Here is a 19,250-nt window from a genome sequence, read left to right as displayed (position 1 = left end):
ACAGTTATTTTCTCATTCACTACATGTATGCAAAGTATGCCATAATTTGCATACTGTATGCCTAATAATGATAACCTAAACAAATATGAAATCCCAATCATTTACTGTACCACTAATTAAAGATATTAATTATAGAATCATTCATTTTGCAAACAAAATTATGAATAATTCATATCCTGGAGTAAACCATGATCTTGTGGACCAACTGACCTCCCATCAAAAATGACTGTTAAACTAAGAAGCTCCATATCCATAAAATGTTTACATTTCTATCCTTTTTTCCCCCTTCATCTTGACCAAAGTGCACAGGGTCAGTTCCATCTAAAAATGGGCACCTGAATTTTGGTGTGACCATAAGCAGGCTACATGTATCCTTGCTGGTAACGTACCTACCCCAGTTCTGTCTGGGTTGGGGCAGCTGCCTGTTCTGTGCTTGGACTACCTGTGGTGACACCTGATTGGCCAGATGGTGCATGGGTAGTTGCTGATTGGATCTTGGCGAGGCTCCCAGCTGCTGATTGGGGGAGGATGTATGGGAAACAAATTGCTGATTGGCTGGAGGTGAAGGTGTTGGCTGCTGATTGGTTGATCGAGGATGATGTGTCAGTTGCTGATTGGTGTACTGCATGGTGGGGATGGGGAAATAGTTGGTGCCCCCTCGAGGATTGTGGGATGGTTGTGAGGTAGTTTTGGGGCTGGAGGTAAACTGGGGGGATTCGTGGGATCTTGCATACAAGGGCATCCTCCCCTGGGAAAGAAAGTAGATATGACCAAATCAACATTCTATTTTACTTCATCTATACCTTCAACAACATCCTGACATGGAACAGTTTCTATCTTGCTCTTCTTGCACCAACATACCCATAAATCAATGTTGTTGAACAGCTGTCACTGTAAATATTATCATCATTCCTAGTCATTAAGAATCATTCTTTTCTAACCATTTAACGTCAACTTGAGAAACCAGAAATCAAATTGATATGTCCTTTACAATGAATGTGATTACTAGTATGCATAATGTGAAAAAAAATCTGGAGAGTAATTTCACCCTGCAGTTTTGTGTATTTGCGATCCTTACAGACTATGGATCTGTTCTCCCGCGGACTAACCTCGGGTGATCTGCCATACTGCTCCTGCTCCCTGGAGTTCTGCCTCTGTCTGCTGTAGTACCCTCCCCCCTGTCTGCCGAAAGGAACAGGCTGTGGGGGGGTTTGGTACATCTGTCTGGGTGGGGGGTCTTCCCTGCCCCCCTGTCTGTGGGGACTGCCCCGATACTGACCCTGGTTGGGTGTGGGTTGGTAAGGCCCACGTGGGGGACTGCGTGGGTCATGATCCATCATGTTTCTCCTGTCATAATAGCCCTACAGGGGGAACATCACATGTAGTAAATGACGTTTATGCCAAGTTTCATACTTTTACCATAATTTGAACAATTTTTGGCATCAATCGCCTAGAGCAAGGAAATTTTACCATAGCCCCCACAGCTAGACCCTGAGAAACACTCTGGTTATCCTCATTCAGGTGGCCAGCCCCATGACTTTTTTCTTTCTCCTCAACATCCAGCCATCCCCTCAATACCCTGGAAGCCAGGTTACCGTTGGTCTGGTTCTACTCAGTGCCCCTATAGTGACTTGGGCCCATATAATGAATTCAGGCAGCCCATGCACATTCACCAGCCCCATGGTACTCTGGCTTCCCGAGGGTTTACATGTAACATGTCCTTACAACCCCTCCACTATCGGGATGTTTTGCAGGGGGTAATGACCTACAATGTAGAGTAACCATAAATCAGGGCCAGCCTTTGGCTCATACAAAACTGGGTGCAGTAGAAGGTCAGGTATATGCTCAAGTTTTTTAAACTCAGCAAAATGTCAACATCATCCAAACCCATCCAGAAGTAAGGAAAACATGCTTTTTTTTAACAACAACATATCCAGTAGCAGATGCATTCGGCAAGCATAGCACAGACAACCTTGCCATGATACATGAAGCATGCATATTGGAAAGCTCTCATTGTACAGATAAGCCACATATCACACACAAACATACATTGAACAACTGTTATCTGTTTTCCCTTTTTGTCAGTTCTCTAGCTGGTCTTTTTCAAGATAACTGAGGACCTGATGAACATGTGACCTTCTGGAAGTGAGACATGAGCAACATGTATGGAGGACACATGTACATGTAGCTGGAAGTCTGTAGTGGCCCCCGTCCTGGTAACATTAAGGCTGAAATAGTCTTATTCAGTGTCAGTTGTCCAAACAATCATAGAGTCCCCATGTATTGGCCCAGCAACCTTCATGGAACCTCGACAGGGGCAAGTAATGATTTCAAACCACCTTTGACCCGCTGCTCATGTATATGACATGGCCTCACCTTTGCTGATTGAGGTGTGCCCCTCCCCCCTGGGGTCCTGTTGTTCCGGGATGGTCCATTGTTTCTTTGGGAGAGTCTTTGCTGGTCCCCACCTGGCTCACCTGCTCAAGGGGCATCACATGTCATCTTATCTTAGTAGTTGAAGTTAGAGACAAATGTGCTGAAGTATCATACATAAATCCTTACGACATTTCATCACCACAAGGAGTATTTAAAAAACAAGTGAACACGTAGGTCATGTGACATATCCCACCTTCCCTCTTTTTCTCCTTCTTACCAGTGCGTCTCTTCGGACAATCCTTCATGAAGTGTCCAATCTTTCCACATATCCTACAGCACCTGGACAGGGGACAGAAGCACAGCAAATTTGGTTCTTTCTGGAATATGAACATCATTGTGTTCAATTTATGTCAGATTGAGTAATAATTTCTTTGTGACCTGCAGGCTTTTTAGGTGACATCAATCTAACATCTTGGTTCTTAAATATACAAAAGTGTAGATTTTTTGGAACTGCAGGAACCGGTTTCGTTTCAAACTTTGAAAGGGAATAACTCAAGAATGGGTTAACGGATTGTCATGACATTTGGTATATAGATAGCTTAAGTGATGATTGACCAAATCATATGCTTATTATACAAATCAGGAGCTAATTTGCATAGTTAATGAGGAAAGTTTATAAATCCGCTGCATTCCATTATACATTATAGGGCTCTCAAACATGTGACATGTGTAACTGAGAAAGAGAGGAATATTGATAGATATCAATTATGCAAACGAAGACCTAATTTACATAATGAATGACAAAATACTATAATTCCATAGTCAGTAAATGAAGAGGATTTCATTCTTGCAGCATTTGGAAGGTAAGTAAATGTGGACATTATCAGACAAACATCATGCAAATGAGGGCCTCATTTACATAATTTATGAGGAAACACTACAATAGCCTTTTTAGACTTTCATACTTTGAATAACCTGTGTTATTTGGGTAGAGAAGATGGTCAACTGACATACTTCATGCCAATGAGGTCTTTATTAGCATAATAAATGGGAAACATTTATGATACGCCACTCGAAAATGTTAACACCAGTCGGCAAAGGTATGGGGTCGTGGAACTCTAGTATATGTATTGTCATTTTTGTGTGCATATCATGAAAGAAAAATCAAGAGCCAAGAAGTTAGATTGGATAGCCCAGAGAAACAGCTGTCTGTACCTGTCAGTAGGTGGCTGGGCTCCATCAGTTAGGACCTCTGCATCAAACAGGTACTCCTGAAAAACACAACAGGCAAAAACAAGAGCTGTGAGAGGCTGGAAATGCCACTGTGTAGAAAGAGATTATCATAGAGATTAACAGAATGAAGAAGCTGTCAGAATGATATTAAGTTGAACTGAAATGTCCTGTCTTTTTCCTTGTCCTTGGTATATGGTGACAGAAGACCTGGCTGGATCGTCGCTCACGTTCTTCATTTGGTGGTACTAGTACATTTGGTGGTACTAGTACATTTGGTGGTACTAGACATTTGGTGGTACTAGTACATTTGGTGGTACTAGTACATTTGGTGGTACTAGACATTTGGTGGTACTAGTACATTTGGTGGTACTAGTACATTCAATGGTTATAGGAATCAGCTTGGCCCTACCTGGATGTCACCATACACACCTTAGGTTGGGACATCAACATTTTATCATTCTAACATGCAGTTACTACAGATCATACAAGGGGTCTCTGGAGCAGCAGCATTCATACGATCCTGGGGTTATCTAGTACTGTAGACAATGCAGGGATCGAAATACTTTTTTTGGTTACATTACTTTACTTTCAATTTGAAATATTAACTTACAATATCATACTTGGTATGTAACTGCTTTTGCTCTACATACATACTCAGCCTGACATACAAACTTTTATAGCATTATTAGATGATTACAAACAATTTACATCTAATGTAGAAAACATTCAATGCAAAATTGTATACAGTCAGTAGTAAACACAAAAGCTCAGTAGTAAACACAAACAGTATCATAGTATTTCAACATGCCTACCTGCCTACGTGCTCAGGCCAGAAAATGGCCCCTTTAATTAACCTGTACCACTTAAAAATAAGATGTTGTAGTAACAATACAAAAAATTACCTAAGTTTTCCCCTACAGATAAACTAGAGACTGAAACATGGTGCTTGAATCATTTACCAGCCTTATGACCACTGGAGGCATCGTGAAAATTGCTGGAGGTCAGCATGTTATTTACATGTACGTTGGCTATTTTGATTTTCTGACGGTATTTGTTTTCGTCCTTTTCCAGCGCAAATTTCAGCAAAAAAATTCTCGATCTATGGAGGGTTTTAGATTGGCATTGATTTCTGTGTTTAAATTGAAAATCTACCGTATAATTGTGTGTAACGAGAGCAGCTTGTTCCCAGGCATTCATGGAATACAAACTTGTATTTTTCAACTTGCAAATTTGCAAGTTCATATAATTTTTACTTGCAAATCTTCAAAATCACTGTCTTGCAAATTGCAAGTTGCTTCATTGTATTTCGAACCCTGCAATGTTAGAATTCACCACCACATCAAAGTTTATCAACAATATAAAATGTTCCCATTATTGCTAACAGATAATGTAGAAGTCTTGTAAGACTTGAATCTGGTCTACTTACCACTATATACGGCATGGGTGTGTACTGATGGAGGAAGTCACTGCGCATGGTCATACCGAAGGTTTCACGCCCCTTGATAAAAGCACCAATAATGAAGTTGTTCACTGGAAAAAATAAAAAACAGCTGTTAGAAATAGCTGTTTATGTAAAATACTATCAGCCAAGCCCCTTAGAAGTTGCCAAAAAGAAAAATGGAAGATTACAGTTACTGTATCATGCATGGGCGAATACACATGTCTTCTTCAATGATGATAGTTGCTGACACAACAGATACTTAGAAAAAAATAGCCGGCTCCAAAATGTAAGTAGGAGGCCTGTTTGTACTGTGAACATTTCTCAACCGCTTAGTAAACAGTCATTGACATTAGTTATCCCACACAATTTTTTCTTTGACATGTGCAATATGTGTAGAAATATATCTTTATTTGAATCACACTATGTATGATATAATACAACAATTCTAATTAACTATCAATCAAGTAGTAGTATTCCAAACTCCATGCGATGGTGTGCAGTTGGCTCCCATGCTGATTGGCGATTTTTCGGGGGCAGATCCCCCTCTAACTTAAGTTAGTACATCCCAACTTTGGTGTCTGTCTGAAACACCAGCTAGCAACATAATTAGTTAAAAAAGTGTGTATTTGATCAGAAACTATACGGTACAGTCGGGTACACCATCCTATTTCAGAAGAGGGTGTAACATATTGTACATTAAGTATGCAACATCAGTACATTGAATGGAAATCTAAAAGCCACCGAAATTGAATGGCAATACTAATTGGGTGAAATAAGAAATAGTTCAAAGATTTCAATGTATTCTCAATGTAAAAAAAATGACATTTCCCAATAGCAAACCAGACTTGTTACCAAACATGACAGAATGCAGGAAACTTCTAACCCCTCTCACAGACTTAGTTGTTATTGTATGCTTCATTTAACCTTTAGCACTCTGAAGTAGCCATTTGGCACACAATTCTTTATTGGTTACAGAGTTAGGCAGCAGGGAGAAGGTTCATGCCCCCTTCACATTTCTGCTTTCCCACCATTGTCCAAGTTTGTAGTCTGTAGTTCCAAGGGGCACAATTTCTATTTGAAACTGGTGAAAATTGATGAGTGCGTGGACTTCATCTATATAATCAAGTCAGTGTGGCTTAATGCACAATGATAATGTGAACAGGTGAATCTTTGATTCTATTGACGATTTTCTATCAATATGTGAATTCAAATTAAATACAAACTTTTAATGTGGCTGTTTCTCTTTCCGACACATGGGAATTGAAGGGCATGCAGACATATACTAAAACATTCTGTTTCTATCTATATCTGTATGTTTATTGCCAATATGTCCACCCTTCGACAAAACACACCTGTCATTCCAGCTTTGGCTGTCATTGTGTGCCGTAAATCAGAATTCCCCAAAGCACTTACCGCAAGTTCAGCACCATCTTACTGTTGGGTATGTGCACTAAGTAAAGGTCCATGTTGGTAATAATGCTGTTTGTCTTCAGTGCTACCCACAGTGTCCCACACCTCATAGAATGCAACAGGATCCATGAAATGTCCTTTAGAACCTTTTCTGCATTTTGTGCTCCCTTCAGTAGAAGGCACTTCTTCACAGTGCCAGTACCAACCTGAAATAAAGTACAGGACATTTCTACTTACTTTTCCTGGACACACCAGCTCCAAGGTTATGATTCAGGTCAAAAGGGTCTGTAAGAAATAAGAGACGCATTGTTTATGGTGTTGGAATGATGCAGTGTAACATTTCAAGGTACAGTAGAAACTGCTTTTTTGCAAAGCCTATTTGCCAGCGGAATTTTCTCGGTTACCCGTTTTGTCCAATTATGAAGTGTAGCTCAAACCAAGCCTCAAACTAACTTGAGTGAAACAGGACATCATACGACATAAGGAATAAAAACATAACATGCTGCACCTCTCTTTAAAAAATTCCAGCACCAATCTCTGATGTGAAACTTATGGGTATTCTCTTTGTATTTTTGGGGACAACCACCATAAAACATTTGAATTCAAAGACGTTTGACCGAGCGACACTGTACTTACCTTCTAATGCTATACCTCATGCAACAGTTGTCTGTACTTAACACATGTACCTTCTATTGCTACCGGTATACCCTATGTGACAGTTACCTTCTATTGCTAAACCCTATGTGACAGTTAGCTGTACTGACCCTCTATTGCTATACCCTATATGACAGTTAGCTGTACTGACCTTCTATTGCTACAGCTATACCCTATGTGAAAGCTGTACTGACCCTCTATGGCTATACCCTATGTGACAGTTAGCTGTACTGATCTTCAATTGCTATACCCTATGTGACAGTTAGCTGTACTGACCCTCTATTGCTATACCCTATGTGACAGTTAGCTGTGTGACCTTCTATTGCTAAACCCTACATGACAGTTAGCTGTACTAACCTTCTATTGCTATACCCTATGTGACAGCTGTACTGACCCTCTATTGCTATACCCTATGTGACAGTTAGCTGTACTGACCCTCTATTGCTATACCCTATGTGACAGTTACCTGTACTGACCCTCTATTGCTATACCCTATGTGACAGTTAGCTGTATTGACCTTCTATTGCTATATCCTATGTGACAGTTAGCTGCATTGACCTTCTATTGCTATATCCTATGTGACAGTTAGCTGTACTGACCCTCTATTGCTATACCCTATGTGACAGTTAGCTGTATTGACCTTCTATTGCTATACCCTATGTGACAGCTGTGTGACCTTCTATTGCTAAACCCTACATGACAGTTAGCTGTATTGACCTTCTATTGCTATATCCTATGTGACAGCTGTACTGACCCTCTATTGCTATACCCTATGTGACAGTTAGCTGTACTGACCCTCTATTGCTATACCCTATGTGACAGTTAGCTGTACTGACCTTCAATTGCTATATCCTATGTGAAAGCTGTACTGACCCTCTATTGCTATATACCATATGTGACAGTTAGCTGTACTGACCCTCTATTGCTATACCCTATGTGACAGTTAGCTGTACTGACCCTCTATTGCTATACCCTATGTGACAGTTAGCTGTACTGACCCTCTATTGCTATACCCTATGTGACAGTTAGCTGTACTGACCTTCAATTGCTATATCCTATGTGGAAGCTGTACTGACCCTCTATTGCTATACCCTATGTGACAGTTAGCTGTACTGACCTTCAATTGCTATATCCTATGTGAAAGCTGTACTGACCCTCTATTGCTATATACCATATGTGACAGCTGTACTGACCCTCTATTGCTATACACCATGCGACAGTTAGTTGTACCAAGGAGGTGGCTGTACTGACCTTCTATTGCTATACACTTGGACGTCCACATCTTCTCAAACCTGGTGAGGATGGTGGACTGGCGGATACAGATTACGTGCTCGCGAAAGTTGAACTCCTCGGTGTAGAACCTGAGCAGACCAATCCACAACTCACCCACTGCCTCCTTGTTCTCACCAAGGTGTGGCCATTTCTTGGGCTGCAGAGCAAAGTCAAGGTCACTATCCAGTTTTAAACCAATTGTGCATGTGGGAGACCCAATTTTTCAAAGTTCAGTATATAATGCTGAGAACATGAATAAGTTTAACAGTACATGTAGATGTACAATCATTATTTTGTAAATCAGATTTTGGACTGAAGTTCTTCTCTGTTTGGACCATACCATACAGTTCTCACCAACAAAAACTCCTTCCATGCAGCTTCATTTTTGACAACACTGTGATATATCGGCACTATGGTCCTTATAGTCCTGTTCCATGATTATTTCCTTGGTCCAGTCTACTACATGTGGGGATTAGACTTGTTTAAGCACTGGACTGTGCCAAATTACACTGTCTAGGAATTGTGCCAACTTTGCTAATTTGTGCCAATTTTCTCTCACAGTCAGACTGATGTGTGATGCAAGTTTAGTGTCTGAAGCCCAGATGAGCCTAAGATTGCCAGGCCCAGAATGTCAAATTTTCAATTTCAATAAAAGATAACTTAATTGGAAATAGCAGTGTTGCTAGTGAATTAAAAACCAAATAGAATCTACAATGATTAAAAATTCATCAAAATGAATATGCAATGATAACATGTTCAATGTTTTACACCATTTTGCACCACTTTGCACCCATTTCCGAAATTTTGCCGGTTTTTTCAAACTAAAAACTTGGCAATTTCAGGTGAAAAATTGTGCCCATCTTCGTCAATTGGCACCAGTTTGCGAATGCCTAGTGTAATTTGGTACAGTCATGTGAGATACCTGCTTAAGAGTCAATGATTTATCTCACCAGGGACTGCAGGTCGTCGTAGAACCAGGCGTTCCACCCATCCACCATCTTCTCTGGTTTGGGCTGGCCGTCGTGTAACTGGAATACAAGGAGAAGTTTTCAGTACTGGAGAGAAGCACAATTGTGTTTCATTGTTCTGTACTGTGAAGCTCTGTTATGTAGATTTATGACATTGTAAAGCTAAAACAGGCCCAAGACACATTAGGGTGGGCACTAAAAACATACAATGTATTACATTAACACATAGCGTCAAATAATTTTGCAAGTATGCACAATTTACTTAACCCTCATACACCCGAGTGGGGTCATTTTTTACCCCAGGCGTGGATTTTGACGTGCTATTTGAACATGTTTGATCTGAAAAAAAATTCCTTCCGTGACTTTGTCGGTAGACATCTTTTCTAACCTCTCATAATTTTCTAGGGAGATGGGCACAATACTGTTGACGTTATATAGGAAAGTCTGTGTTGAGTCCGCTGGGGTCATTTTTGACCCCAGCAAAAATAATGTGCTGTTTTTGAGACCTGCCCTCTGTAACTCTTGAACTACTTATCGTATGACCACCAAATTTTCAGAGGATGATGCACATGTGAATTAGTATAACAAATTTCATGTCATAATGAGGTAATATGACGTCATTATGACACAATTTTATGGGATTCTATCTGCCATCTTGGATTTTGACGGATGACGTCATCAAATCAGCATAAAATACCAATGTTGAATCATAAAAGTTACATTGGATTACATGAGATGATAACAATGTAAGAAAATACATTTGACGTACCAACAAAGCCTCGAAACGTCGTTGTTTGAACTGAAAGTAGCAGATTTTATAAAATATCCCTGTCAAAAACCCGTTGCCATGGCAACACGAAAAACGATGAACTTACTTTATCCATTTGAAATTTTTGTTAAGGACATTTTATGAAGAGTCACCAAGTTTGGTGGCTCTTGCGTAAGCCGTTCATTAGTTATGCAACATGAAATTTGGCGCGGGCCTGAAAAATCCCCTCCCAGTCTAAATAGGAATAGTTCAAAACGTGTTCCTTCTGATCTTTTTACATAAATTATGATAATGAACGGGAATTATTCATATCTAAAGATGCCAAAACATTCCTCTTACATTGTTGAAGCAATGTCTGGATAACAATCAGCGAAAAAAGTGAAAAAGGAGATTTTATTGAACAAAACATTCATTTTTGACCCTGTTCAGTCATTTTAGTCACAAAAATAGGTTTGGGTGTATGAGGATTAAAATGTTTTTGTACACAACAGAGCCCATATCATAACTGTTATAAACGGTATAATATATATAGATGAAGGTTGAAAAATATGCTAACGATCATTGTAAATGACAGAAAAGGTAACTGAATACATGGTGGGGTTTATGTCAGAAGTTGATTTAAAAGGGCTATAATGATAAATACTTACAATATTAAATTTACAGGATTTACATCTAGTCCATTCATAATACTATCATGACAAACCAAACTGCCACATTTCATCATGACTGTGCTTGTGGGCCGAGCACATGGTCAGGGCTTCCCAAGTCTAGCTTTAATCGAATGTAGAATTTATGTGAGATGATTCCTGCTCTGATTTGGTTTAACAGTCTGGTGCAGATTGCTGTCAAATAAACTATCACATACCCCTGGCCTTGCAGTTGACTGTTTAAGCAAGAGGGCAATAGTGCTATCTCTTCTGATACCGTAATTCTTGCAATTTTCACAGTGGTTTTATGGTCAAGGTTTGTAAATGTGCCAGCATTTCCATTATTCATCTATTGAACTGTTACAGTATTGTGACCATAGTGTTACCACCACAAACACTCCATTTTCTCTGTTAAATTACCATAAACTGAAAGGCATTTCAAGTACTAGGATGTAGAACCCAATTGGTTTTATGATAGTAGTATTAGACATTTGTGTCGATTCTCAGTAACTAGTTCAAATAATTCTTCACAATACAGAACTAAATGGTGATAAAATGTGTCTAATTATTGGTTCAGGATCTACTTTATTAGTTAACAAAGTAGGCTAAATGTGTAACATAATTCAGAATTGATGCCAGAAAAAGAATCAGTACTAATTACTTTGATGGCAAAATGTAGCTTAAAATGCATTATTGATGACCAGTGTATATCATAATGAACACAAGCTACAACATGTAGGTCAGTAAAATAAGAGAAAATAATCCTAATTATCCTAATGTAAGAATTTTCCAAGGACACTTTGATATTTGATACCGGTACTCCTTGCCATGAATACTACACAGCACAGATGGCCGCTAAGGGGATGAATTAGGTCCCTAACATTAAATACATCAGATTACCCTACTAATATCTGAGTACATTCAAAACCATCTAATTAGCCCTTCCATCCATTTGCTGCATTCTGATGGGCACTCAAAGTTGACATACTATAGTAAAGGACAGCTTTGGCATAATTCTGATGTGCTCTATTCTGATGTGCACTCTGAATTAAAATAATGGACAGCTTTGAAAATAATCCATGTGATGCATTCTAACAAGCCCTTGATATTGATTGATGATGACATGATGAACAACTTTGACAATGAGTACTACATTTATCATGAGGGAGATGAAAAGTACACAATGGTGACCCTCCAAGGTTACCTCACAAATATCACAGTCAACAGCATGGTTCTATGATTCACATCCTGGACAACAATCAAGATGTAAGATTTTCTGGGCCTGGCCAGTGGAATGACTTCAAAAAGACATAGACTTACATGTAGTACTAAATACTGATAATTGGTGAAAGTGGGCCGATGGGGAAAAACTAAACTTCGGGTCTCATTTAGTGTAAGGGTCACCAGGGCTCGAAATAGTGGGTGCATGTGCACCCAAAATTGGAGCTGTGCTAAAGTTCTAAAGAGAGGCAGAAGTGTTATACTTTGTATTCATGTTTTGCTGACATTCAACTCTATCCCATGTTGTGCACCCAAATTTCTTTCTGTGCACCTAATTTGTTGGTTGGGTGTAGGTGCACAGATTGTCCAGTGCGCCTATTCCCAAAATGGAATTTTAAGCCCTGGTAACAGTATGGAAGTGTACAGAAAACAGAATATCAACCTTATCTAATATCCATCTATTTAGTGGCTTTGATCTTAAAACATTTTGCTTCAAATGTACAGAAAATCTTAACTTAGTAATCCATTCTACATGTACGTAAAGCGCATTGGCCCTATATCACACGAAGAGATTGCCTAAAAAGTCCAAACACACACTCCCTTTTTATAATATAATAAATTATGGCATTTACAAACTGCACTTAGCCACTCCCTACAAGCGGCACTTTCCTGCTGCTAGCGTATGACTGCACCTCCAACCTATCGTGCCATTGACAACAATAACATGCATGCTAGATTTCACCACATTGACATTTTACATCAGTTGGGCTGGTTAAAAGGGAATTTTCTCACGGCTACAAACACAATGTTTAGATGCAGCCCTTTTCTTTCTTACTAAGACAAAACAAAAGACAACACTTTGAATATTGTGTAACGTTGCATTTGGGTAAAGAAGATCATTATCTGATATAATCTATGCAAATAAGGACTGTATTTGCATAATCACTTGTAAAGTTTAACATCATTAGATGAAGGTTTGAGGTCACAGAACTCTAGTTGATAAGCGTGGTGGGTTCTTTAAAGGCCACCAAAGCAATATTAGGGACAAAAAATGGAAATTACAAAAATGCTGAAATCTTTATGGTAGTGACATTTACTAACATTGTTCAGCACAATTGCATAATAACTTCATACTTTTAGGATTTCAAAACCACACAAAATCGTGCCATACGATGATCTCCTTACTTTCGTGCCCCAACAAAAACTCCATGATTTTCAGTGAGTTCCCACATCACAACAACGTCATATTTTTGCATCATGGACGTTGCTATACATTGCGATAGTGTTGTTTGAACTAATCATGTATAGAAATGACTATAGTAAATAAATTGACTTTCAAAATCTAATTTTTCGGACTCTAACATATTGCCTGAGTTTCCTTCAACATGTTCAAGGAGTGGTTTTCCTCAAACAAGGGACATCTGGTTTAATATATAGTCCATCTGCACATCTGTAACCCTGGTCAGTAGCATACAAATCAATGGACAGAACTTGGACTGGTCAGTAGCATACAAATCAGTGGACAGAACTTGGACTGGTCAGTAGCATACAAATCAATGGACAGAACTTGGACTGGTCAGTAGCATACAAATCAGTGGACAGAACTTGGACTGGTCAGTAGCATACAAATCAGTGGACAGAACTTGGACTGGTCAGTAGCATACAAATCAGTGGACAGAACTTGGACTGGTCAGTAGCATACAAATCAGTGGACAGAACTTGGACTGGTCAGTAGCATACAAATCAGTGGACAGAAGTCAACTATGAAGTAACCAATTTTGTCAGTCTTGGTATAAGGCTAGGCTTCATCAACTGACATAACAAGCATCACACACTTTGTTCCTGGCAGCTGGTAATATTACATCTTACAACAACTTGTCACAGATTATAGTCAGTAACTGTACATTTTTTTCTCTGTATCAGTAATAAGATGTCCAATTTGGGACTGCATGGAGATGTCCTGGGAGTACAGGAGCATATAAATAAGAAAGGTACACTCAGGTACATGTTTGTATGCACTCAGAGGTGACAGATGCAGCTTCACATACATGCACACACACCATACACACAAACACACTCCAATACACACACAAAAACAAACAAACAAACACACAGTCACACATACATAAATACATCAAACACACACACAAACATACCACACACTTACAAATATGCACAAACACACAGACACACACAGACACTCAAGCACACACAAACTCACACACACATGCACACACACACACACACATGCACACACACACACACACACACACATGAACACCACAGTCAAACAAACAAACAAACAAACAAACAACAAACAAACACACACACACACACACACACACACACACACACACAAACACAGTCACATAAACACACACACACATGGAATTCTTGCTGAATTAGACTGTGCCAGACTGCATGTGTGGGCTGACACATCCCTGGGTGGGCGATAACTTATCAGCCTACTTTAACACAGACTCAGCAGTCTTCATGGGAATGCTACGCAGAGTCAGCCTATGGCAATATGCAGAATGTGTATTAGATAGGTACATACATGTACAAGTATTACCTGCCATTCTGCCACACTTACTGGGCATTCCAGTTGACAGTTGTGCCAGTTTCAAAATGACACAGAAATTTCTTTACATCTTTTCAAAGGAATGAAGGAACGTTTTGATTGTATGCTATAGGTTTGATTCACAAAATGTAAATCAGCAGATTCTAAGGGTACATGTACATGTGTATTGTTTATGAAAATGACCCATGGAAAGGGACTTCTAAAAAAATACCGACACAATCATTATGGTATCAAATTCTGAAGTTAAACATGAATAGATATTTATTTTCTTCTTGAAATTTTTCATCCTTCTCCATATCCCATATTCTTATACAATCAAACCTGCCCAAGGCTACCACCCGGGGGACCGAGGAAAAGAGGTCGCATTGGACAGGCCTTGAAGAGGATCCACTCACTACATGTTTCCAAGTTGAGGTGTTAATTAACTCACTGACGTTAATGACCCACCCCGAGGTGTATATGGTAAAAAATCACTGAGTGAGCTAAGCAAACGAGGTGGTTTTATGAGGTGGTTATAGCACATGGCCAGGCGTTATGACACCATATACACCGAGGAAGAGGCGGGTCATTAACGTTATTATCATATAGCCTATCCAAACTGACCCATATAAGAGTAGACAATTCCTGTATGACACATAGATCTCTTGTACTATTAAGAATGCATTTCAGAATTAACATTTGTCCTTTTTGAACAGAAGATAGATTTAATTTTGAAAACCAACATTTCCACAGATAATATTTAATAACATTGCAATATTGGCATGTCAAATCTTTTTCAAATCTATTATCTATTACGTATCATCATTCCTCCCTGCTGGGTGTCCTTCTGACAATGCTGTGGGTGGCTCCAGTTCCGCCCGTTTAGATTTGACTTGTATTGAAATGGTTTGTTCTATTTTGTCATATGCTTACAAAAGATTTGATTCATTCTAAGATAGTAAACATTTTTGGGAACAAATAAACATTATACGAATGTTAACAAAAAGACAACCTCCCTCTCTACATAATGGGAGGAATGATGATCACAGGTGTGTTATGGCGTCATAACACATGGTCAATGGAGGCTTCTGATTGGTCGACGCCATCTGGCTATGTGATAATACAGTATTACGATGGATGGAAAATGATGTGATTTTGAACAGCATCACTACCATCAGGGTTAATTCCCATAGACAGAAAGATCCTACAAAATTATATTTTCCATTATTGTTGTAAAGTTTGTGTGCCGTTACATCGTGTACAAATTTCCATCATAATTTTGATGTTTAAAACAATGTCTGCCTCTCCCGATCGAATAGCGCCCTCCTACATTCACACATTACATCAAATACATTGTACTACACACACACACGCACACACATAACATCTAAGTAAGGCCTACGAAAAAGCTGTAGCAAAAACCTGCTGACCCAGCCTTCTTTTGGGTGCCCACCGCAAATTTGGCCATTGTACATCTGAGGTGAAGTGGATCCTTTTCATATCACTCTGTGTAGTGCAATGTACTGTGCTTGGCTCTGGTCCAGCTATAGAGCTGCAACCATCCATAAACTACGGGTTACCTATCACAACGGTTTTAAAATTCTATTGTCTCAACCTGGAAGCACTAGCAATAATGAACTTTTTGTACATATGCGTGTGGACACCTTTGACGCCAAGCATCGGAAATTTATGTACTCCTTTGTCTCTCGAATGCTCGGGTCTGGGAATGATATCATTAAGCTGCTGCCCCGTTCGGAGGCCTTACCTTCCAGTCCTTTTTGGCGACACTATTGTCGACTAGTCCGTACCCAGTAAGGGGCCTCCCTGTGGCCTCTTTTTTCAGGTACACAAATTAACTAAATATTTAGTAATACTTTTTAGGTGTATTTGCTGACATGTATGTGTCTGTCAATATGGGCCGTCGAGCCCAAAATAAACAATAAACAGTATAAACAGTTATTCGCACGCTTGCATCAGTTTTGCGGTCCCTGAAGGATGTCATCCATATAATAAAATCAACATGGCCTTAGTATAATTCACAAATCTTTGTAAACAATTTGTTTTATTGAAACCCTTCATGGATGAATAGATTCATATATTTTTGTCCGTCAAGGTCTTAAAAACTTTTGCAATAGGCAGCAAAATCTGATGTCGCCACATGCTTTCATAAAATGAGGCAGTCGTCATGGGCAGGGATTGTGCTCTGTGCAGTCCCAATTCGTGCTGGTCACAGCTGTTGGACAGGTGGTCGCCTTGGGCAGGCCCCTTAATGCTTGTGCCCATGGGGAAAATTTTTGGGACCAAGAAAAAGTGGTCACCATGGCCAGGTGGTCGGCTTGAAAAGGTGGTTGCCTAGGCAGGTTTGACTGTACTAATTTTGTTTTTGTTTGTTTGTTGTATGTGGGTGTCTCCACTGTCTGAGGAGACACTGCCAGATTTTAGAACATTTGTTTTGTGACACTTGCACAAATTGTAAGGGCCCAAATCATTTGGGCCTTATGCAACTTTTGCCTATATCAGTGGAAAGGAGGAATAAAATTGAATCTTTACTACTGGACTAATTAAGGCCACACCAATTTATTTTCTTGGTTAACGGATTTGCCGCTTCATTTTTTTGCCGAATTGAAATAAAAATAAAAACAACATCGGAAAAGACGCCAGGCAGTGAGAAAAATTTGCTGCAGTTCATATTTCTCTCGGTAGGGGCGCTATTTGCACTTGCAGTCACATGATGTAAATTAGCCAATCACGCGAGGTTCTCTGTCTACTGGAGGAAGTTTTAACTTTGCCGCGGTTTTAACTTGAACAAGGTAAGTAAATTTAGTCCCTTAAAAGTTATTTGTGACTATGAATGTCCTTGAGAGAGTTTGTATTGTGTGAAAAGAAGATTTGGGGCAGGGTTTGGCGGCTGTACACCAAGCAAGACCTTTCGTACAGGCAAATTATGGGGTTGGAGGGGGGCAATTTTTTTACTTGGATTTTGAAGTGTGGAAATCTCGTCTTACTTACAAAAATAACATAAAATGTAGCTCAAAATAACTATAAACCCTTCCTAAAGCATGGATGCTACGTGAGAGGGCCTCCCTGAGCCTTTATCAGCAAGGATTACAGCGGATTGTAATCGCTCTGTGATAAGTTGTCAAAGGTGGCAACCTTTCTTCATAAGGCAGGTAGTCTCACATGCCTTTTTTTTTTTCGCCCTCCTGCTCCATTTTTTTTCTAGAAAAATCCGTTAACCAAGAAATTAAATTGGTGTGGCCTAATACATTTGCATTCTCAGACGTTTCAAGCGCCCGTCCGGCATTCCAGTAGTAAAGATTCAATTTTATTTCTCTTTTCCTGACCTGGATGTCTAATATTCACAAACGTGTTTCGTCTTTATCATTTCAAAATAATCCATCAGTCTCCCACAAAATTGTTCCCTGCAATTAAGAATAATCCACAAGGTGGTAGAAACCTATACCACTCACTCTCTGCCCCAAGAGCTATCTAGGAAAAAATCATGACTATAGCATATCCAGAATACAAGATATCAAACCAGACGTTCTGCTGCACTACCGTAGTCACAAGAATTTCCATAATAAAACTTGACCTTCATTTTTCGATGCCTACCCATCTATCAAATATCATAAAGATCCATCCACAGCTTCTTGAGTTCTACTGTCCACAAGAACATTCACAAACAAACAGTATCAAAAGCATAACCTTCTTGGTAAATGTAAGAAGTATCAAGTACATAGCTACATTTGATGTATAAAGGAGCCAAGAGATTGGCAACTTCTATGAAGATTATGAACTGTGTTCCAATTTTCTTAAACAAGGCACAGCAAATCAGTAATGAGATATCAATCTTGGTAATCTCCGTCTTCATGGAAAGCTTACAGCACAGCAGCAAACTATTCAGCACCATGGACAGAACTTAATTAGTTACACAATGAAGGAATTGTGGCTCTGCGTATAACAGCCGTAATCAGGTCTCTCTAACAGAATAGAATGAGGAATCAGCAAACCAATGAGACAGACTCCGGAGAGGAGTTGATAACAGGACCTATTGTGAACTTTGTAAAAGATAGTCACATGGCAGTGGGTATAGGGCGCGGTATTGGAAGGCAACTCTCTCCTTTCACTGCCTTTTACCTCCCAAATCAAAGTAAGGTACCCATTTTTACACCTAGGTTGAGGAAAGTCGTGAAAGTCATGAAAGAGCCTTTCCCAAGGGCATAACATTGGTGGCATGTCAAGGCATTCGAATCCAGGATCTCTGGGTTCTGGGCCCAACATTCTAACCATTATGCCACCATAATGCCACAATGGATTAGAATTGTCAGATCATGTGGTCATTACTTAGACACTTTCTGCTAATGGTCAGACTTGATGATGACAGCACTTTTACTCCATATCTAAGTCTGTTAAGTGGCAGTCTATAATAAATAGGAGCAATATGAGGCAGGTACTATAAATTCAAATCTATAGATCCATAAATTTAAAGAGAATCAAGATGATGAGGATGATATATGATAATATGGGCCAACCAACATACTACCAGCTATTTTTGCTATCATTGTTCATTAAATGAATTACAAAGATGGTACCTGACTGTACATTATGTAGTATGCATTTGACAGTTTAATCAATCATTCATTTGAAAGTCATTTGTTGTCTGGTTTTGTTATATTTCATTTCCCATATACCGTAGGTT

The 19,250-nt window shown here is 39.4% G+C and overlaps 1 protein-coding gene and 1 long non-coding RNA gene across 7 annotated transcripts in view; one reads left to right on the top strand and one right to left on the bottom strand.

Moving 5' to 3' along the window:
- Nucleotides 1–19,250, bottom strand: part of LOC136444458 (terminal uridylyltransferase 4-like) — a 133,026-nt gene that overhangs the window by 3,930 nt on the left and 109,846 nt on the right. For 4 of the 6 annotated variants that reach the window (XM_066442008.1, XM_066442005.1, XM_066442007.1 and 1 more), the window contains exons 23-31: nucleotides 9,337–9,414; nucleotides 8,366–8,543; nucleotides 6,698–6,745; nucleotides 5,036–5,139; nucleotides 3,592–3,647; nucleotides 2,630–2,715; nucleotides 2,377–2,477; nucleotides 1,110–1,361; nucleotides 394–748 (exon numbers count right to left, since the gene is read on the bottom strand). In XM_066442008.1, coding sequence (XP_066298105.1) covers nucleotides 394–748; nucleotides 1,110–1,361; nucleotides 2,377–2,477; nucleotides 2,630–2,715; nucleotides 3,592–3,647; nucleotides 5,036–5,139; nucleotides 6,698–6,745; nucleotides 8,366–8,543; nucleotides 9,337–9,414 — 1,258 coding nt within the window. Of the gene's footprint in view, nucleotides 1–389; nucleotides 749–1,109; nucleotides 1,362–2,376; nucleotides 2,478–2,629; nucleotides 2,716–3,591; nucleotides 3,648–5,035; nucleotides 5,140–6,697; nucleotides 6,746–8,365; nucleotides 8,544–9,336; nucleotides 9,415–19,250 lie in introns of all 6 variants that reach the window. The other 2 variants (XM_066442009.1, XM_066442010.1) reach the window with 2 other exon arrangements.
- LOC136444474 (uncharacterized) overlaps nucleotides 1–19,250 on the top strand; it is a 456,752-nt gene that overhangs the window by 377,952 nt on the left and 59,550 nt on the right. The gene's annotated exons all lie outside the window — the stretch shown is intronic.

This window comes from Branchiostoma lanceolatum, chromosome 11 (assembly GCF_035083965.1).
Source record: "Branchiostoma lanceolatum isolate klBraLanc5 chromosome 11, klBraLanc5.hap2, whole genome shotgun sequence".
NCBI classification, from domain to species: Eukaryota; Metazoa; Chordata; class Leptocardii; order Amphioxiformes; family Branchiostomatidae; genus Branchiostoma; species Branchiostoma lanceolatum.
Note: the sequence above shows the minus strand (reverse complement) of the source record. Positions and strands in the feature narration are given on the sequence as shown.